Source organism: Chiloscyllium punctatum, chromosome 38 (assembly GCF_047496795.1).
Source record: "Chiloscyllium punctatum isolate Juve2018m chromosome 38, sChiPun1.3, whole genome shotgun sequence".
Lineage (NCBI taxonomy): Eukaryota > Metazoa > Chordata > Chondrichthyes > Orectolobiformes > Hemiscylliidae > Chiloscyllium > Chiloscyllium punctatum.
Window position 1 is genome coordinate 20780863 of NC_092776.1, and position 23566 is coordinate 20804428.

General features: G+C 39.9%; 1 protein-coding gene across 1 annotated transcript in view; it reads right to left on the reverse strand.

Moving 5' to 3' along the window:
* The window catches only part of eno4 (enolase 4), a 52812-nt gene that overhangs the window by 4351 nt on the left and 24895 nt on the right, over positions 1-23566 (reverse strand). The window contains 6 exon segments of the mRNA XM_072557350.1: positions 6404-6596; positions 12882-13007; positions 13831-13989; positions 14204-14269; positions 18473-18604; positions 22812-22981. Of these exon segments, the coding sequence (XP_072413451.1) occupies positions 6404-6596; positions 12882-13007; positions 13831-13989; positions 14204-14269; positions 18473-18604; positions 22812-22981 (846 nt within the window).

The window sequence follows — 23566 nt, forward strand, 5'->3', positions numbered from 1 at the left end:
AGCAGTAAGTATGACTAAATTAACCAAATTGCCCATACATTTTTCTGAATTCTGAGTGGCCATGTTTTTGTGAACTACATAGATGTGAAAGTAAGTTCATTGATAAAACACAGAAACATAAATAATTCATTGAGAACTCAGCTTACCCACACATTTATCCGTACAAGTAAAGACAGTGTTATGATCCCAGACTAGACTGCTAGTTATGTCCTGATCTAGTATGATCTTTTCAGAAGTTGATAAAATGTGATCACAAGTACTTATTAAGAGAATAAAGCTACAAGAGTGAACAATTTTGAACATGTATAAACTTTACTGTACAAATTTAGAACAGTAAGACAATCTACAGTACATATACAACTTATATTGCAACATCTAGAATTAATCTGAAGTAATATAAGTGTCAGAAACAAGCTGTGTGGACCACACCACAAAGCAGACCAAACAGCAAATGTGGTTAAGCAAGATCCCACAGATTTTTCAGCAACTTCTCAGAGATTAGAGACACTATGGGTCATCAAATCTTACTAAAATTTGACAAGGAATTCCAAAGTTTTGAAGATTTAACTTTTGAACTCTCTCAAAAAACAACTCTGTCACAAACGATCGCCATGACTGCTCATGTCCTGGTACATCACTTTCCTTTACTGGATCTAAACTTCCTTGGATTCCAGAAACTGACTGCAGCACTTACTCACTAGCAGAACGTCAGCTTTTTGTTTTGCTGTCAGACAGTTTCTTTTACGCTGCTTTTTTCTGCACTGTAGTATAATTTATCACAGACTTCTGAGCATTCACAGTTGCCAAGACTTTCACTGAGTCCTAACTCCAACACGTATCTGAACCTACTGGCTTCCAGGACATTTTCTGAGTCCTAACTGCAGGGAGCAATCAAACAGTCCTGTGACTTCTTCCAGAGCCTCAACTATACAGAGTCTGTGGCCTTCAGTGTCTACCTCAGCAGCATAGCAAACAGCACTCCTTTGGCATGGAACATTTCTCCTTACACTTTGTGACAGCTCGAACTCACTCTAACCCTTGAACTGCTCTCGAGTGATCCTTGAACTGTTTTCAGGAACCTATTGCAGTAAAGTTTGCCCCTATTGCTCTACAGAATCAAACATAGCAACCAGAGAAGACTGGAATGTAGCTAACATTGGAATGCCACGTTCCCGAAATGTTACAGTATTCAAAGTTTGCTGGCTTACACAGTACAAATTGATGAGAATAAAAACATTTCATCATAACAGTCGTGAGAAAGTACTCATAAAATCAAGAAATAAAGTACCATTTTGATTGGTGGAATTAAGAAATTCTAAAGGTCAGAAAATATTGATGGGAATTAAGTATAAGTTCTCTTACAGATGTTGTGAGGGGTAGAATTTAAGTCATCAAATTGTGGTGCATGTAAGTTGGATAGTACAATAATCATAGCTCACTTTGATATTTAATTCAGTGGTAAGTTAGAACTTTATATATCATGACTTAGATTTTCTTGTGTTTTTGTGTAACTACACATTTTAGTTACTAATGTGTAGTAACTAAAATCTCTTGTCTTAAAATTATCTTGAGCAGCACTAACAGAATATACTGAAAGCTACAACTAACTACACATAGGCCACATACCTTCTTACATCACACGCAGTCATGGGAAAATTTATTTTTTATATAACCATCCACATTGTTCCAGCTGGATTTAGGAATAATCCACCTTACCCAAGTTTTATGTACTCTATGATTAAGTATGATGAATCATACTGTTGTAAAACTATTATGGAGTAGCTACAAAATTCAACTAAGGTTATTTATTGTAACGTAAAATGACTGCATCAAATATAGTAAGAGTGCTATTTATTTCATTACCATTATCTTCAATCCCTTTACTAAAACCCATACCCAATGTTCACACTCAAAATTTCAAATTACAAAAGCTCAAAAGCACGTCTTCAGCAACATCTGATTCCATTCATCGATCATCTCAATCCTTGCAAATCTTTATTGGCTTGATTCAATGCAATGATATTAACATTTTATTTTTCAAATGCCTCCTCGATTTCTCATATTCTCGTTTCCTAACCTCTTTCAGCCTGCTCACAATGTCCAGTTGTGGTTAAAGAACTCAAAACCTTAATTTAATGCAGGATTTTGCAAACTATTTTTTAGCCCTTGGAGTCCTTTTAAAGTGTAGGCCTGAACTTTTGTCTGTGTTTGAAACCATATTTCAAGACATAAATGATCACAGTATTTTGTTTTGTAAGGAATCAAATTTTCATCCTTGTTTCCAACCCCATGTGATTTTCCTCTGCCCTCTATGATGGTCTGGAATGCCCAGTGTGCAAAACACACATTTTTCCCTTCTGGTGTCAGATTTCTCATTTTAAATGGGAGTAAAAAGCAGATTTTGTCTCATTTTTATTCGGTGATGCAGGATTTTGGAAGCCCATCGAATGCACACTAGTTAGAGTTTGTGAAGAAAATGTGAAGCTTGCAGAAGACTCCAGAACAGCATGTAGGAAAAGTTTAAATGTTATCACATGTTAACATGCCATTATTAAGTGATAAAACCATAGGACATAGGAGCAGATATTAGGCCATTCATCCCATCAGTTCTGCTCTGCCATTCAATCATGGCTGAAAAGTTTCTCAACCGCATTCTCCAGCTTTCTTCTCAATCTCCTTGATATCAAGAACCTAACTATCTCAGACTTAAGTATATTCAATGACCTGGTCTCCACAGGCTTCTGTGACAGTGAATTCCATAGTTTCACCAATCTCTGGCTTTAGAAGTTTCTCCTTATCTTCATTCTAAAAGGTCTTCCTTTTACTCTATGGCTATGTCCTCGGTTCTAGTCTTTCCTACTAATAGAAACATCTTCCCAACATCTACTCTGTCCAGGCCATTCAGTATGCTGTATGTTTTAAGTAGAACCCCCCTCATCCTTCTAAACTCCATTGAGTATAAACCCAGAGTCTTCAAACATTAAGCTTTTTATTCCTGGGACCATTCTGGTGAACCTTCTCTGAACATAGTCCAGGGCCAGTACATCCTTCCTGAGATATTGGGCCCAAAATTGCACACAATACTCCAGATGTGGTCTGACCAGAGCCCCTGCTTTTATTGAAATGTAATATAGCTGTTTTTAATGCAGCAGTTTATCACAGAGACTTGAGTTTTAATGGTAAGTTAACCTTTTACCAATGCAGAGATGATAACTCATTTAAAAATTTTTTAAATGTCCTGTCAGCTTATGCTGTCATTTTTATCCACTCTGATTTAAATAGTTCTGGCTGATTTTAATAAACTGGTTTTGATATTTGAAGAAAATCTATCTGCTCCCTTACATGTATTGACAGGCACTCTGCTTTTGCTCTACTCTTTTCATCCTGAAGAGCAGTCTACTGTTTGGATAGCATGACTGTGTTCAACCTCAATCTATGAACTCATGGCCCAACAGATCTCTCCATTCTACCAATCGCTGTCAAGCCAGGAGATCAACCCTATTTATAGAATAGTGCAGGAGCAACACGAAGCATAACTAAAAATAATGTGCCAACCTGGTGAAGCTACAACACTGGACTACTTGCATTCCAACAGAAGAATTAGTATGCAATAAACAGGGCTGAGCAATCCCACAACAAATGTATCCTATCTAACCTCTGCAGTCTTGCCAGATGAAGTCATGTATGGTGAACAATTAAACAATTAACAAGATTTATAGGCTCCACAACTATCCCATCCCATTCCATTCCTCAATGATGGCGTAGCCCAACACATTAGTGCAAAAGGTAAGGCTGCAGTTTTTGCATCCATCAGTGCAGAAGGGATGATCCACTTCTGTCTCCTCCCAAAGTTGTCAAAATCACATACGTGCCAGTTTTCAACTAATTCAATTCACTCCATCAACAATTAGCTGGATACTGCAAAGGCCATGGCCCCTGATGACATTCCAGCTAAAGTATTGAAAACTTGTGTGCAGTCATCTTGGCTCCTGGACATCACTGCAGGATATCCTCAAGGATTTAACAGTGACCTTCCATTCATCATAAGGTTAGAAGTGGATGCTTGCTTATGATTGCACACAGTGTTTTGCACACCTTTCGAGCTCCTTCAATAATAAAGCAGTCTTTCTCTGTATGCAGTGAGACTTGGACAACATCCAGGTTTAGACTGATAAGTGGGAAATAACACGCATGCCATTTTAGGTGCCAGGCAATTACCATCTTTACTGAAAGAATCCAACAGATTATTTTTGACATTCCATGGCATTACCATCACCCACTATCAACATCCTTGGAGTTACAATTTACCAGAAACTGATTGGAACAGTCATGTATTAATACTATGGCTATAAGAGCAGGCCACTGGCGAGGAAATTCTATGGCTATTAACTCATTTCCTGTCTCCAAAAGCTTATCCACCACCTCCAAGATACAAATCCGGATTGTAATGGAATATACTCCACTTGCCTGGATAAGGGCTGCTCCAACATCAATCAAGCAACTTTATCCAGGACAAAATAGCTGATTGGATTGGCACCTTCAACTTAAGCAATGATGCACAGCGACAGGAATCTCTACCATTCACAACATCAACTCACTAAAGTTACTGCGCCAGTACCTTCTAAACCAGAAGCATTATCGCCTAGAAAGACTGGCTGCTGATGTAAGGGACCACCACCACCTTTAACTTCCTCTCCAAGCCATATAACATCCAAACTTCGAACTATATCAACATTCCTTCACTGGTGCTGGGTTAAATTTCTGGAACACCCTCCTGTGGGTATCCCTATGTCCCAATGACTGTAGCTGTTCAAATAGGCAGCTTACCATTCTCATTATTGAGGAACTCATTATTGACTTTAGGCGGGATGTTACTCATGCCCCCGTACATATTAACAGCACAGAGGTGGAACAAGTGGAGAGTGTCAAGCTCCTGGAGTGGTCATCAACAACAAGCTTTCTTGGACTCTTCATGTGGATGCACAGATTACAAAGGCCCAATAACTCTCTTTTTTGTCAGACAGCTGAGAAAGTTTGGCATGACAACTTTTATAAGTGGGCCATCAAGAGCATTCTGTCTGGATGTATCACCACCTGGTATGGCAACTGTGCCATTCAAGATCGGAGACGGCTGCAGAGAGTGGTGAACTCGGTCTGGACAATTACAAAGGCCAGCCTCCCATCTTTAGAATCCATCTACCAGGCACGCTGTCAAGGAAAAGCCGCTAGAATTGTCAAAGATCCATCCCACCCTGGTAATACAACCTCTACATTGGGGAGAAGGTACAGAAGCCTGAACAGACGCACCAGCCGGGTTCAAAACGGTTTCTAGCTTAGAATACTGAATGGACTCTCAAACTCTTGGCATTCGCCTGTACCTGTGTTTTGGTTTTTGCCGCTGTTTACCTATTATTTACTTACCTATGCTATTTAACTCTGATCTGCCGATGTATTGCAAGACAGAGCTTTTCACTTTGCCTCGGTACATGTGACAACAAATTCAATTAAAAATAAATTCAATCACCATTGTCTCCAGGACAATTAGTGATGGGAAAAAGTGCTGGTGTAGCCTGTGATTCCAACAAAAGAAAAATACAGTACTTGAAACCAAGGGTGGATCCACTAACTATTCTATCTCTGCATCTACAATCCTTAGGCATGCCAAACTGACTTGTAAACTGCACTAAAAACCTTCTCCTAGTGTGAAATGTCAAGAAAATGGAATGCCAAATCATATATGGGTTGGATGGACAATTTGTGAGCTGCAATGCACGTGCTCTGGACATTTTCAGAGCCGAGAGGGAGTTCGTGCCATATTGTCACTTTTAGATCAGATTAGATTAGATTACTTTGTGTGGAAACAGGCCCTTGAGCCCAACAAGTCCACATCGACCCGCTGAAGAGCAACCCACCCAGACCCATTCCCCTACTACATTTACCCCTTCACCTAACACTACAGGTAATTTAGCATGGCCAATTCACCTGACCTGCACGTCTTTGGACTGTGGGAGGAAACCGGAGCACCCGAAGGAAACCCACGCAGACACGGGGAGAATGTGCAAACTCCACACAGACAGTTGCCCAAGGCAGGAATTGAACCCGGGTCTCTGGCGCTGTGAGGCAGCAATGCTAACCACTGTGTCACCGTACCGCCCTTTTAATATCACTGCACATTAGACGTCTCCCTGCAGGGTTCAATCACCTCTTGATTTAACTCAATTCACTTTACCTTTCTTCACCTTCAAAATCTTTCAGAAAATTTAGCTTGTCAAGTGTGCTTTTTGTCATTTCCAGTTCTGGCCCTACATGGATCAGGATTTTTAAAAAAATGAAATTATTCAAGCTTATTGATAACTATTTCCAAGCTTAGATGGTAATAATTTCTAGATTATAAATCACATACCTTCCATCAATTTAGCTACTCGAATCAAGTCAGATATTGTGGTTTGGTTGGCATGTTTCAAGATCAAGCCACTGTATCGATTTTCACCCAGACCATTTGTTATGAGTTTGTCTATTGATCTTGAAGCTCCATCAGCCAACAAATAACACTGGGGACTAAGAAGGTGGCACAGCTTACTCCATTGCTCTTCATCCTGAGTAATAACAAATAGTTATAACTATGTTGCAAAGTAAGTGAAGGTTAGTTTTCTCAATTAATTCTGATAATTGGTAACGTCTTGTGTTTATATTGTCTTTAATGTAATAGAATACCCCAAGACACTTCCCAGGAAAATTTTCAAACAAAATGTGACACTCAGTAGTACAATTTTAAACAGTATCTAGAGCTAAATCAAAAGGATAGATATTAAGGAGTGACTTAAGAAAGAAAGGGAAGGCAGTTTAGGCAAGAATTCCAAAAGTGGGAGCTGAGACTGCTGATGGAACAACTCTGAATTGTGGGGTAATGAATTGCCGGTACATACAAGAGACTAGAAGTAAAAAAGGCCCTGTGATCTTGGGTTTTACCATGATAGGGAGGGAAAAGATAATGCAAGGATGAGTTTTCTTTCCCTAACACTGAATGACGTGTCGTCATAAAAGAGCTTCATTCCCTTTAACCTCTATCTCAATAAATTTCAAGCTTGATACAACTTTGTTATTGTCCGCCACTTTGGCTTTGTCCTAAAAGTGAAAAGATGATGCCTGGGGCTTGGAATTGGAGACTGTTGAAGTCACAAAGTCTTGCAGATATTATGGATGAGTGACTAAATGAAGTTGAGAAGAATTAGAGTCAAAATAGGGAAAATCAAATTACTTAAGCAGAAACAGTCTGGAACAAAGTGCTCCTGCTTGTGCAACTTTGGAAGGAGATAGACATAGCTGTTCAATGTCTGTGTGGTTGCAAGCTGCAAAGGGATTACTTCAATGCCAGTTGTGGAACTGATAGATTGATTTTCAGTGGTGGAATGTCATTGGCCCAAGAGGACGTATGAGCATATGCAAAGTAAAAGGTCAGTACAGCAAACAACAAAAGTGTCATTCTTAAGCCATCACTCTAGACAGCAGCTTTGATGATGTTAGAATTGAAGTTAAGAGAGCAGAATCCTGTAAGAGGGGTATAAATTAGAGTGAATGAGTTGCTTGCCTCCACGCCACCATCCACTACACTTCCGGCGTCAACCAACTCTCCTCTATGCACTATTTTCTGAAGTTACCAACAATCTAATGGTTGAAGGCAAAACATAGATGTGGCCATCTATCTCTGGCTATTTGATGAATTTATAGCATTCAGAGTCCCAGCCAACTGTATCTTGTGTTGACCTTGATATTCCAATTTCAAAGAATTACCCTTGCACCAATCGGAAGTCAGTTCTATCAGCATTATGATTGTTTAACATTTCTCAGCATAACTCAGCATTTCTCTCTCAGTCTCCTTGCATGTCTGACTTAGCCTGTGTGATAGTCAGCTATCTTGAAAGGAAGCTATGGTGAGCATAAGGAGATGGTTCATTGGAAGGAATGGGTCTCATCTAAAGAAAAAAACTGTAGATGAGTGGAAGGTGCTATTAAAAGTGTAAAGCATCTCGGGAAGGTACTCAGGCCACTTCATGTACTGGCTTGGATTAAGGAACAGTTAACAGACAGAAAACCAAATAGGAATAAATGGGCCATTATTGTGCTGTGTCTGTGATTAATGGAATAGGAGAAGGATCAGAGCTTGTGATGCAGCTGATCACAGTAGATTTGGTGATCTGGATGCAGAGACAAATTTTAATATATGCAAAACTATGTAAACAAATATATACAAAGCTAAGCAGGAATATGTATTATGAGGGAGATGTAAAGCAACTTGAGGAGGATTAGGACAGGCTCAGTGAGTGGCAAGAACAAAGCTGATGGAATATATTGTGAAAATATGAGAGGCTATCTACTTTGGTAGATGGAACAGATATATGGAGCACTTCTTACATGGTAAGAGGCTAGAAAGTGTACATGTAGAAAGGGATCTAGGTGTCCTTATCAATAAGTCAATGAAAGCTAATCTGCCCATGCAGTGAGCAATAAGGAAGGCTGATGGAATGCTTGCCTTTATCACAACATGAATTGAGTACGACAATGCTGAAATCTTGCTTCAGTTATATAGTATCTTGATAAGGCTGCACCTCACTGAAATGCAGGTAATAAGTTCCCCTATAATGGGGATAGTATGGGTGAAAGCTACTATAATGTTTGAATGGCCTGGGCAGCGTTAAATGGTGAAGAGGGCTCAACAGGCTGAAAAGACCACTCCTGTTCCTATTTTCCTATGTTTCTATGTAACATGCTCCATGCCTGATTGGACTCCCTCACCAGTTGGAACTAGATGAGTAGTTTTGTGCCTTCCAGTAATGATACATGTCCACTGCAATCATCTGAAGCTATCTGATATCCTTGTTCAAGATAGATGGTAAAGGTGAAATTGCACCAGGCCTTTGCTATCTGGACTTGGTTTGGATCTCACTCCTAAGTGCATTGATTACATGCTGCAGTCTGAATACCTTAGGGAATTGACTCACTACCAGATCTGGAATTGAGACTGAGTAGGTTCAGCAGCTTTTTGGGCCTCTGTTGCTCCTAGCATGGTCAATGTTTGAAAGTAACTGAGTGGATTGTTGCCTGTTAACACCCATCAGAATGTCTCTGAACTTTTGCAAAATTGCTACCTCAAAGTTAGCAGTTCCAGATTCATGCTGGAGTAATTTTCCACATTCCTCTCATTTAGCTTGAAACTCAAACTGGCATAAGAATAACCATTCTGTTTTGTCCTTGAAGCTGTGACAGCTCTGCTCCTAGACCAAAGAAACTAGCATCTGTTTCCAGGGTAATGGGGAGATGCGACTTTGGCTAGCCAAGGACAGGTGATGAGACAAGCTTCTGCTTAAGGGTTAAAAAAGGAATCTTCTCACGTTGGGGTTCAACTTCCTGTGAGACTCTGTCCTTTTCCAACCACTCTTTCGCATTCATTGACTTTCTCAGCAAATTGTGGGGCAGGTGGCAAACTATACGTTGGCTTGCACAAACTTCCTGTGATAAGCTATGGCTAGGTCCCCTCCCTCTCTTAGCTCAGTGCGACTTTTCTACCACTTGGATTTTCTCATTGTCAGGAGTAACACCTTCCTTGGTAATGAAGTGCTGAAATGTCCCTTCCTTTTGTCTGGAAAATTTAGCACTTATCTGGTTTGACTTTCAAATTAAACAGCAATACAGAGGCTATGATGGTGTCTTGTCTTTTGGGGTCTTCTTGAATGTAAATGATTATATCATCCAGGTACACAAGGAAGAACTGGAAATTAAGGTTGCCAAAAACTTTGTTTATCGCACATATGAAAGTTGCAGGAGCATTACAGGGCTCAAAGAGTGCACTCATATATTCATAAAGTGTCCTGCTGCCTGGTCAGAATGCCACCTTTTCAATGTCTTGTTCAGCAATTGATAGCTGATTATATCATGAGCCAAACTGAGGCTGTGACAATACCAGCACCTTTGAGAGCTTGTAATGCTACCTCAATCTGAGGGATTATGGCAAGCATACTTATGAATGAATTTTTGAGTTAAGTGCCCAATGATCAATACAGATCCTCAGTTTTCTGCCTTCCTTCCTCTTGAGGACTATAGGTGCCATGTACAGACCTGACAACTCTTGCATGTCAACTGCTCCAAAGACTTCTGCAAGTAGTCCCAACTTCCTCCCATGGATGGGATGGGATGTGATCTGGTGGTAAGGATTCTTTACTAGCTAGTCACAATTCTGGGCCTACCGGGTTATAATACCTAATGTCATCATTATATTTACTAAAATTTGACTCACACTTTGTTGAGAGGATAATCAAAACTAAGTGTTTTCCAATTCACCATTATCAAAATGAGATTAGAGATACCTCCTCCAGTTGGTCCACTGTCCACAATAGAGGACACCTGAGTTCTAAGGATATTGTGGGAGTTCTTAGTTGGATGTAAACATTTTGTCACCAAAACTGGCAATGTGTAGGGGCACCTTTACCTTTTCTCTTACTGAAACTAGTGCCGCTCTCAGGAGTTCTGCCAAGTAGGAGCTCTGCTACATGTACAACGTGACACTCTTGCCAGGCCTGATTTGGATGAGTGAGAGATGGCTAACTTCAAAACAGCGATGGTGACTCAGTTCTAAGTTCCCATACAGGCTGACACATGTTGAGTGTGTGATACAAGGTTAAAGACACCTGAGCACCATCTGACAACCTTAATGTGCTGTTTGTTGCAATCCAAGGATGCCTAAATATCTCTTAAGATGTTCGACCCCAAGACCACAGGTATTCTCAACTTGCTAACTTTCACTGGAACATTGATCAGGTCATGATTTACCAGAAATCCCAGGGTATTAAAAGCGTGATTGAAGACAGATAAGGAGAACTTGATGTAGCCATGCTAAAGGATGTCTGACCTATGAAGCAGAGACCTGGATTATGGAAGAGAAACAGTCAGTCCATACATCTAAGCAAAATGCTCAAAGAAAAGCTGGACAGTAATACTTGTTACCTCTGGGTCTGTTACAATTAGGTATGGGTTTCTACCTTGCTAAACTTCATGCTCACTGTAGGGCAAGTTCCTATCACCCTATACGTATAAGACTGAGCCTCTTCCTGAAGGAACTTCACTCATCTCGCCTGGCTTTGGAGGGAAGCTGAACTAGTTTAACATCTGGTGAGAAGGGAATGCCATTGCATGCATAGTATCTCTATACCTGCTGGTAGTGGTGACTGTGCTTGTTCAGGGCAGTTTCGTTTGAACTGTCTGGACCTGTCACAATTGCACTACTTCTTTTGAGCATCCCTTGGCCAGGATCAGCTATGAGATTTACCATGGAGATAGGAAAGTAAGGACTGAGTCTGCTCTTGCTGCAGCAACCTGTTCTGTTTGCCTTTTTAGATTTATATCACCTTACCCGATATCCACCTCCCTGAAAGTAGCCTGAACATTTACAACTCTTTCCAGTATTTTTTGACAGAATATCTGACAGAATATCATGGAAAGCCTATAATGAATGTTCTGGATTAGTGGTGCTGGTAGAGCACAGCAGTTCAGGCAGTATCCAAGGAGCAGCGAAACGTCGATTTCGCTGCTCCTTTAATGCTGCCTGAACTGCTGTGCTCTACCAGCACCACTAATCCAGAATCTGGTTTCCAGCATCTGCAATCATTGTTTTTACCTCTATAATGAATGTTGCCTGCTCACTGTGTTGAGGATCCTAGATACCATGACAGCTGCGCAACTCTGGATCATTGGGTGTTTCTGGTTTTCCACTGAATCTATCCAGCTTCCTACTCATTGGCAAATAGAATATCTATCCCTAAGCATTGCTTCATTTCTCCACAGTGTCACGGGAACACATAGCAAGAGCCTCTACCCAGATTTGGCCAAAAGGCACTATTTCCTCCACCAATGCCTGATCCTTCAATGATATCAAAGTAGCTCACTCTCTCCATGTGGATAGTGCAATTTTAACTACTCCATTTTGGCAAGGTATGTTCCAATGTCATCTGTCCTGACTCAACTCCTATGATGTGCAGTCATGTCAACTGTACTGGCAATGCAGCATGAGAGCTGAACACACAGGCGGCCGAAAGATCATGAAAGAGGGATTTTTCATTCCACTGGGACCAATTCATTTCAAACTTTAAGTGATTAAAAAGGTTGAATGAGGAATACATGGTATTAATATGGAATTTAGCCCATGGTGGGCAGTATGGATTCCAGTCTTGGGTGACTGTGTGGAGTTTGCATGTCCTCCCTGCATTTCCATCAGGTGCTGCAGTTTCCTCCCACAGTCCAAAGATATGCAGGTTAGGTGGAATAGTCATGCTAAATTGCCCATAGTTTCCAGACTCGATGGGCTGAATGGCCTATATCTACACTGTTGGGATTCTATGGTTTACATCTAGTTGAAGAAATCCTTTTTTTATTTGATTCTTCTACTATGATGCTTCTTATTCCAAGACAACCTTTCCTGTAGGAAGGGTCCATTCAACTTCTTCAGCTATTTGCTCAGTGACCTCCCTCACCAACAACACCAGTATTGGAGTTTCCATTATAGAGGCTCACCATTCAATTAGGAATGGTTGAGGCAGGGAGTTTGTGGTGGAAAGTGACTTAGGTAAACCACTCATTCTTTGGCTCAGGTTTCTTTCACCACATTGGAGTGAAGTACTTTGGAGATGTTATGCTATGTTAAATATGCTCTACAAATGTACTGGCTTGTAGTCGGCTACAATTTATAGTCTAAATGAAATTAGTCTTTTGAATCAGTTGAAAATCAGTTCACATTATGTATTTGCATTGATCTTAGCTGACTTAAATTTCTATAGCTTTGATGACCTTTCAACGATATAGTGACTGTAATGATCATTTTTGAAGCTACTAACCTCTTTCCGAAGGGGATCGATCAAACCAATGATTGATGGGTACTTCTCAACCAGGCTTGTGTACAGTTCTATCATTTCATCAGGGTGTTTCAATACTCCAGTTATAATTTCATATTTCTCCTTCTCCTAAAAGATGTAAACATAAACTGTTTAATCATTATTCAGAAATGCTGAAAATGACACACAACAAAAATTGGCAAGGAAAGAACACTGGATGTACCATATCTCACTAGATTTGCTATCATTGTCTCTTCCATATATGTTTGTTATTGAAGAAAAGCTTTCACCACCTTGCATTTCAAGATCTTGAACATGCATCAAATAATTCTAAAATTTGCTACACTCACATCAATTCATTAGGAGATCATTTAGCTGTCTAATGCATCATAATTTGTGCAGGATCTACATATACCTATGACTGTGAAATAAAATGAAAAAGTGTTGGAGAAACTTAGTAGGTCTGGCAGCATCTATGGAAACAGAATTAATGTTTCAACTCCAATGACTATTTATGGGAACAGTTATTATGAATGTACTCCTTTGATTTCCCACTGTCATACATTACTTTTCCACAAATACAAAATTGTATCTTAGTGATCATTATCAAGTATCCTCCATTATGTTTAGAAATTTATCAACACTGAAGAAGTGTTGATAAATTTCCATATTCGGATGGTGAGTGGCTTGGAGGGGGACTTGCAGGTGGTGATGTTCCCATGAATTTGCTGCCCTCGTCTTTCTTGATAAAAAAGGTCACAGGTTTGAAAGGTACAAACTAATATCCCTTTGGTGAATCCTCTAGAAAGGTTGGATATAAGTAGCATCTTAGATGAGAAGTGGAGCAGCATTTGGACAGAGAACTGTAAGGACTGGGGTGTGTGTGCCCAGAGACTGTAGACAAGGATACATGTTAATTATCTAATTTTATGCAAGATTACTCTTTACTCACATAATCCATTAGTTCATGAGCAGCACAATTGAGTACCAAATGTAAGTCTTCCCCCAGCGTCAATTCTAGTGTGTCACAAACCTCATGGATCAACTCAAAAGGCTGTTCTGTACGTTCAAATCCTTTCTCCCAGCAGCCTAAATGAGACATTGCTAAAGGCTGAACATAAGAATAGTCAGAGTTATTTATTTGTCTGATTGCTTTGTTCAAAATATTGTGATTTAATTTCATAGCATCAACAAAGGCAAATGATAAGGTTATGTCTTTCATCTACTATTTTAAGATTGAACATAAAATCATTATGCTGTCTGAAGTGGATAGATAGCTAATTGAGATAGATAATATAATGCATAATTTCCCAATATAGCCTTACTAGAGACTTCTGGGAGAACATCCATTTTGTAATTTGTTGTTGAAAAGCCATCATCATCTTCAGACCCTGGAAGACACAATTACATTTTCAAATCATTCTTTGATAGCAATAATAGTAACTAGATTTTCCAGACTTCTCACGAATGGATACTATTACTCTTAGATGTTTGCATGTTTTTGCAAGATAGTAAAGCTCAAAAGCATATATTGGCTTGGTAGGGTGATAGTCAGGCAATGACTCATCAGAATACCTTGGACATTGCATCATAGAGTATGGCACGGATCATAGTTTAATTAAGTCAGAAGTCACACGACACCAGATTATAGTCCAACAGGTTTATTTAAAATCAAAGCTTTTGGAGCACTGCTTATTCATCGGGTGAAGTCAGTTGAAGCTGCACTCATCCAGTGGGGAGTGGGGAGTATTCCATTAGAGACTTGAGTTGTGCATTGTAGTTAGTTCACAAGCTTTGGGGAGTTAGAAGAAGAACAAAGAAAACTTACAGCCCAGGAACAGACCCTTCGGCCATCCCAACCTAAGCCGATCCAAATCCACTGTCTAAACCTATCGCCCAATTCCTAAGCACCTGTATCCTTCTGCTCCTCATCTACTCATGCATCTGTCCAGATGCACCTTAAATTAATCTACCGTGCCTGCCGCTACTACTTCTGCTGGCAACGTATTCCAGGCACCTTCCACTCTCTGTGTAAAGTATTTGCTGCATATACCTTCCTTAAACTTTTCACCTCTCACCTTGAACGTGTGACCCCTCATTAATGAATCCCTCAACCTGGGATAAAGCTGATCTCTATGCCCTGTCTATACCCTTCATGATTTTGTAGACCTCAATCAGGTCCCCCCACAATCTCCTTTTTTTTTAATAAAAACAATCCTAATCTACTCTACCTCTCTTCATAGCTAGCACTTTCCATACCAGGCAACATCCTCGTAAACCTTCTCTGCACCCTCTCCAAAGCGTCCACGTCCTTTTGGTAATGTGGTGACCAGAACTCTACACAGTATTCCAAATGTGGCTGAACCAATGTCTTGTGCAATTTTAACATGATCTGCCAGCTCTTATACTCAATACCCTGTCCGATGAACGCAAGCATATCATATGCCTCCATGACCACTCTATCCACCTTTGCAGCCACCTTTAGGGTACAATGGACCTGAACTTCCAGATCTCTCTGCTCATCAACTTTTCCCAAGGCTCTTCCATTTACTGTATAATTCGCTCTAGAATTATACTTCCCAAAATGCAGCACCTCACATTTGCCCGGATTGAACTCCATCTGCCACTTTTCCGCCCAACTCTCCAGTCTATCTATATTCTCCTGTATTCTTTGATAGTCCGCTATGCTTTCTGCTACTTCACCAATCTTCGTATCGTCTGCAAACTTACTGATCAGACTAACAATGCCCTCTTCCAGATCATTTATGTATATTACAAACAACAGTGGCCCCAGCTCTGATTACTGTGGAATACCACTGGTCATCTTTCTCCATTTCGAGAAACTCCCTTCAACTACTGCTCTCTGTCTCCTGTTGCTCAACCAGTTCTTTATCCACCTAGCTAGAACACCCTGCACATCATGTGACTTCACTTTCTCTATTTGTTTACTATGGGGAACCTTATCAAATGCCTTACTAAAGTCCATGTATATGACATCTACAGCCCTTCCTTCATCTATCAACTTGGTCACTTCCTCAAAAAACTGTTAAGTTTCTAAGGCACGATCTCCCCTGCATGTTCCCTATCACTGATAAGCCCATTCTTTTCCAAATATAAATAGATTTTATCCCTTAGTACCTTCTCCAGCAACTTTCCTACCACTCACGTCAGGCTCACTGGTCTGTAGTTACCTGGAATATCCCTGCTACCCTTCTTGTACAGGGGGTGGGGTAACATAAGCAACCCTCCAGTTCTCCGGCACCTACCTGTGTTTAAGGAGGCTACAGAGATATCTGTCAGGGCCCCAGCTATTTCCTCTCTCACCTCCCTCGGCAACCTGGTGATTTGTCCACCTTAATATCTTTTAGCCTACCGAACATAACTTCCCTTCTTATGTCAACGTGATCCAGAGTAAACAAACTTCTGACTCTACTCTCAGCATTCATCACCTCCCATTCCTCAGTGAACTCTGATGCAAAGTAATCAGGTTCAACACACAACCTTATCCTTCAGTGGACCAACCCTTTCTCTAGTTACCCTCTTGCTTCTTATATAAGAATAAAAGGCCTTGGGATTCTCCTTAATTCTGCTCACTAAGGTTATTTTATGACCCCTATTAGCCTACTTGATTCCTTGTTTAAGATTGGTCCTACTCTCCCGATATTCGTCCAAGGCCTGTTCAGTTCCTGGCTGCCTGGCTAGTCGCACGATTTCTCCTGTCATCGACGGTTCATGCATCTTGCCTATCCTATCCCTTGCTTTCAAAGGGACATGCCTATCCTGCACTATCTTCAATCTATCTTTGAAAGTCTCCCACATATCAGATGTGGACTTTCCTTCAAAGAGCTGTGTCCAATCCACATTTCCCAGCTCCTGCCTAATTTTGATATAATTGGCCTTGGCCCAGTTTAGCACTCGTCCCTTAGGACCACTCTCATATTTGTCTACAAGTACTCTAAAACTTACAGAACTGTGGTCACTATTCCCAAAGAAATCCCCCACTGCAACTTCTACGACCTGGCCTGGCTCATTCCCCAACACCAGGTCCAATAATGGCCCCTTCTCTTGTTGGACTATTTACATACTGCTCTAAAACACTTTCTTGGACATTCCTTACAAATTCTGCCCCATCCAGACCTCTGACACTAAGTGAATCCCTGTCAATGTTGGGAAAATTAAAATCTCCCATCATCACCACCCTGTTGCCTCTACATCTTTCCATAATCTGTTTACCTATTTGTTCTTCTACCTCACGCTCACTGCTGGGAGGCCTGTACTACAGCCCCACCAATGTAACTGCACCCTTCTTATTTCTCAGCTCCACCCATAATGCCTCACTGCTCAAGCCCTCAATAGTGTCCTCCTTTAGCACAGCCATGATATCATTCCTGATCAGCAATGCAACTACTCCTCCCCCCCACCCTTTTAATTCCCTCCCTGTCCAGTCTGAAGCATCAAGATCCTGGAACATTTAGTTGCCAATCATGCTCTTCCTTCAAGAACTCTCTGTGATTGCAGTAATGTCATACTCCCAGGCAATAATCCAGGCCCTAAATTCATCTGCCTTACCCACTATACTCCTTACATGAAAGCATATGCACTTCAGGCTGACAGTTCTTTTATGTTCATCTGCTCTCTCCCTACACTTCCCCTTAGTAATGCTAACTTCATGATCCTTACAGTCTCCAGTTTCCACCTAACTGTCAAGTAGTCTTCTCTTCTGGTTCCCAGCCCCCTGCCACATTAGTTTAAACCCTCCCAAACAGCAGCAGCAAAAACTCCTCCAAGGACATTCGTTCCAGTCTGGTTCAGGTGTAGACATTCACTGCAAAACTCCTAGCCTCTGAGCTGCCCGTGTAGCCATTAGTCCAGTTCAATTTCTTGTCAATGGTACTCCCAGGATATTGATGGTAATACTATTGAATATGAAGGGGTGACGGTTAGATTCTATTGTCAGGAACGTTGAGGCCATTGTGGTAGTTTTATTCTCATTTTTTATATCCTTCCATCCTTATAATAATAATAATTAGAATGCTACTTAGTAATGGTACAATTGTACCCATAAACCTGAATCTTGCCAGCAGGAGATTCTACATTATATATTTACAAAATATTATCAGTCATTCGCTGGCTGCTATTAGAAATATTCCTTTTCTGGAGCATTAACATGAACAAATCTCAGAAACAAATAAGTCCATTTTGTTACATCAATTATTGAGCAAGTGAATATCTATTGACAAAGTTAAAGATTAGCAATAAATGGCACCATCACATCCATTGCATTAATCTTTTTAAAAAGTAGTAAGGAACCATTATCTCTGCAATTGTCTTATAAACATAGGAAAGAATCAGCTATAAAAATTAGGTTAAAAATCACACAACACCAGGTTAGAGTCCAACAGGTTTATTTGGAATCACTGACTTTCAGCGCGCTGTTCCTTCATCAGGTGGTTGAGGAGCAACGCTCTGAAAGCTAGTACTTCGAAGTAACCCTGTTGGACTCTAACCTGGTGTTGTGTGATTTTTAACTTTGTCCACCCCCGTCCAACACCGGCACCTCCAAGTTATAAAGATGAGAATAATGAGAGCCTTACCTGTTCATAACTGAGATCGTGCTTTGGAACTGCTATTACTTCCTTCATCAATCTTAGTTTTCCTCCAGAAGATTTCCCACAACTAAGTAAACTTACCATCGGAATTGGCATTCTTATTTCGACTGGGGGCTCCTAAAATTTTAATGTATAGTTAAGGTTTTATTTAAAAATTGGAAATGTGCAAATGCTTTTCTTGCATATAGTTCAATTTTTCAAGTTCCAGAATAATTTGCATTAAATATGGTAATTTGCCAACACATCATGTTAATGGATATCTTGCACTTTGATATCTTCACATGCCAGAACCTATGAATTACTGACAAGAGACATAATGATCATACATTTACCTCACAGAAAGCTTGTATAATTACAGCGTTAGTATTTATTAATAGGAAATCACAACAATGTCAATGTACTTGTTTGCCCTAGAATATTCATTAGAGCTTAGATTAGATTCCCTACAGTGTGGAAACAGGCCCTTCGACCCAACCAGTCCACACCAACCCTCCCAAGAGTAACCTATCCAGACCCATTTCACTCTGAATGATGCATGCAATTTAGCCTGGCCAGTTCACCTGAACTGCACAGCTTTGGACTGTGGGAGGAAACAGGTGCACCAGGAGGAAACCCACGCAGACATGGGGAGAACGTGCAAACTCCACAGACAGTCGCCCGAGGCTGGAATCGAACCTGGGACCCTGGTGCTGTGAGGCAACAGTGCTAACCACTGAGCCACTGTGCCACCCAGAGTTTTACAGTTATGAAGGTTGTTTAAAATAGTATGAACTATTTCTGAGGCTCAACTGATTTGATCTGAAACAAGACTCCCTAGTACAACCAGCAGAAACCATGACAGTTATTGTAATAAGCACTAGCAAAGAGGCTGAAACATTTGGCATGATGCACAATGATTTTTCCCAATGATGGAAAGAATAGGAAAACTGCCAACCAAGCAGAAATGGATGGAAGCAAGTTAGATGCAGAAGTGTAGTCACTTCAACCTGATAACAGTAAACAAAGTGGAACCAGAATTTCAGAAGGGCAGAAAATGTGACAGCATTTCATTTTCATGTAACAGCCCAGATGCTGACTTACCCAACATTATCCCACCCATAACATAGTTCTTGCAGTTCCTCTTTCTTCAAGCACTTCATATCTCCATTTGAATAGCCAACATTCACACCAATCTTGACCTTTTACTCTTTTGCATCCAAACCTTACTTTCCACAAACCCTGACCTATTGCATCATTCATACAAACCATTGGCCTGAATTTTTTGCTTTCCTTGTATGAATAGAGAGCAGAAAATGTCAGGGAGAGACAGCGTGCAGGGAGCGGGGTGGTGGATGTGTTTACCCTTTAGAGACCAGCATCTCACAGCCACCAGTTAAGAACCTGATCTAGCCCATTGGAAAGGAGATATTGATTCAGGAGACAGCAGTTGTTAGTACTGAGCTGCCATGAAAATCTGATTATCTTAAGATACAGGTGCCCATGTTAAAAGAGGTAATCCTCTATTTGTAAACCCTGTCTTGGGAAATCTTACTACTTCGAACTGGATCTTCATTCCCGACCACTGTGCTTTGTGAAGCATCTTGAGGCTGAAGAGTAGGCATTTGGTGCTGCTGCTGGTGTTGCTGCCAGTGTTATTCCTCCTTTTGATTTTCATGGTAGCGATTTTGCCTAATCTTTGTTTTAAATTGGGCAATCCCTGATTTTTAAATGGTAATCTCTAGCTTCTTCCATAAAAGGAAATATCCACTCCACTTCTACCCTCCCCTCAGGATTTTATATTTCAATCAAGTCACCTTCTAGTATTCTAAACTCCAAAAATGCAAGCTTGCCTATCCAACATTCCCCCCTCATTCCAAGTATTCATCTGTTAAGCCTTCTTTGAATTACCTTCACACATTTACATTGTTCCTTCAGTAAGGTAGCCAGTACTGTGCACAGCACTTTAGATGCAGGCTCACCAGTGCCCTGTACACTTGAAACACTACCTCCCTATTTTGTATTGAATCCCCCTTCAATGATAATGTCATTTTAGCTTTCCCAATTACTTGCTGCAACTGTATTCTAACCTTGCACAAGGACACCTAGATCCCTCGGCATCTCATCATTGAAGTGTTTAAGCTGTTCCCAAGCTACAGTGAAGAGTGGGAATGAGGAAGTACAACTCCATATGAAAGAAGTGCAAGACAGATGAAATGGCTTCCAAAATATTGGCAACCACTTGTCAAGCACTCTTAGAAGAAATGCATAGAGTAGCGGCTTCTCGTGTAGTCATAACAAAGGCATTTAGTTTCCCGGATTAAAAGCTTTCTATTCTTACAGTTTCACTGTGCATTTACTTCAGTGACTCTGGCAAATTTTACACAGTTCAGGAAATAGATCAGTTACCTGTTAAATCTACAATTTTGTTAAAACAAGCTTACTGCTTATTAGGAAGAAAACAAACCAAAGAACTGCAGATGTTGGAAGTCAGAAACAAGCTTAGAAACTGCTTGAAAAACTCAGCAGGTATGGACTCTGTTCAGATGGGTTACTGGGTCCGAAACATTAATTCTCTTATTTGTTCACAGACGCTGCCAGATCTGCTGAGTTTTCCAGCAATTTCTGATTTTGTTTCTAATTGCTCACTAGACTCATTACATAAATGATCCTGAACAGTGCTTGGAGGTTCCCTGTTTGCTTTCAAACCTAGCCAGGTGATACTTGGGAAGGGGTGGGATGATGGCTGGATCATAACTTCATAGGAGCACTCAGGACTGCCTCCTATCCCTGTAAAGGTTCTGTCATTCTCTGTACATCTAATCTGCTCAACCCGCGTTATTTCAGTATTTCGCTTTCTGAGCAGCAAACTTTAAAAGACCATGGAAGGCTTTGAAACTGCCACAAAACTAAATTAATATTCTCCCCTGTAATTTTTATATACTCCTGCCTCTATTGTCCATCTTTCGAGTTTTATGTTAAAATATAACTTTTCAGTATGCATCTTCAGTTACTCTTAATGCCTTTGCGATTAAGTTGAAAGATGCTGATATGAATATTTGTCAATTGAAATTCCTCACTATTATTCATAATAAGCATTCTGTCACCTATTTTAAACAGGCTATAATTTCCCAAAATTAGTTTAATATCTAGTAAATATTTCAATAATTCCTAACCTTATTTAAAATAAACATTTGTATAAATGTTTAGAATTATAATTATCACTTAGATGGTTTCCGATCCAGGCTTAATTCTTCAATTATATTCCATTTATCTCACATAGTGACCTCCATCTCATGCTTAACTCCAAACACTTGCTTATTTACTTTTGTAAAGCTATTAGTTCCTGCTTTCCAAATGGCTACAAGGAATCCCAGTTATTTTACTTATGCTTTTCAACAACAGTTTAACTCCCTGTCTACATGTGCTTCAGAAAAGCACGTTTCTTTTAAAGTTAACTCAGAATCATAGAGTCCTACAGCATGGAAACAGACTCTTCAGTTCAATCAGTCAATGTCGAACATAGTCACAAACTAAACTAGTCCCACCCACCTCTATCTCATACAGACAATAGATTTCCTTAAGAATTTAAAAACATTTTTTTTGCATCCTTAGATGAAATACATGAAGTAAATATAAATGAGCCTTTGTATTACACATTTTTTCTTTAGCAATTCCACCAACCTCAGTAACAATGTTACTGTTTTATCTTGCTCTCCTCTTTAGATCAGTAGGCAATGTGCTATATTACTTAGTCTTACAAAACAGTATCCAATATTCTTAGATTTCAGCTGTACTGAGCTTACTAGTAGTGGTGGAAAGTTAGTTGCAGAGAGATGACATGCTAATGACAATTCTAATACATGCTCCCTATTGCAATGCTTTATAATCTTCAGCCTGTCCTCCCTTCTGTTTTAGTAAATCACCCAGAACACCATTACTGTTTGCTTCACTTCTGTACCCTATATCATTTTGGATCAGTCTCCACAAAGGTATTCACTTATTTCATCCTTATCCATTCAAGAATTCCACAGAATCTTAAAGATCTGTGCAGCATTGCCTTGAAACTACCATTTGCACTGAATATTAAACAATTTCACGAAGATTTTAAAATGAATAGATTTACAAAGTATGTTAGTAACATTTCTTCAAGTCTGATGTGAAATGTTAAACCTTTAAAACCTGAGAGTGTAACATTTTCATGCAAGGGACCATTGGCTATTTTGCTTCATGGCTCAAATGTTGCTGGCTAAGTTTATATAAAGTTGCAGCTTGTATTTTTTACAATAATTATAAATAGAACAAACTTAGAAGCAGATGAGGAATAATAATTTAAAAATTCATCTACCTTCTCATGATTCAAGGCAGCAATATGTAAAAACAAAGAAGTATTCTGAAGTTTCACTGCAGCCTTAGCCACCGCCAATGATACAACACCAATGGCCACAGCACCAGGAAAAAATATTTCTGGTGGTTCGCGGGGTTTGATTGGTTTCTCTGGAGCAATACTTTTCTTGGCTGTAATATAAATACAACAAATATGACCTTTAAGACTATGTTTGATCATTCATTGGAATAGAAGAGAATTTTTTCCAATTGTTTTATCAGTTAATTACTGGTAAGAGATTCTCTGTATCATGACGCTCTGGGCATTTTGATGATGTGGGATAGTCTAGATGACATTTTCTTGTCCATCACTTTGTTCTATTGGATACAGGAGGCCAAGCCTTTTTAAGTTGACATATTTAAAGAACAACATCATTGATTTCAAGTTATTCAATCCGTACACATTAATCAGACTTCAAATAAAATAACTTGAATCATGCTAGTTTGGGGTAAAGGAACAACATTCTAAATAAATTGATGTTACGTTCCCACTTCCACACTTGAAGACATTGAGAGCTTCCTGGAATATTCCACAAACATCAGTTATGTTCCAATATTTCACCCAATTAGCCATTCTTCTTGTGTAAGCCTTAGTGACGACTGTCAGCAGGCTATTTAACATCAAAGTTGAAACCAATTCCTTCCTCACAAAATGCTCAGACATTCTGAATAAGGTCTATTGGATACTGACTTGGAGCAAAACTTTAGCCAATTTTC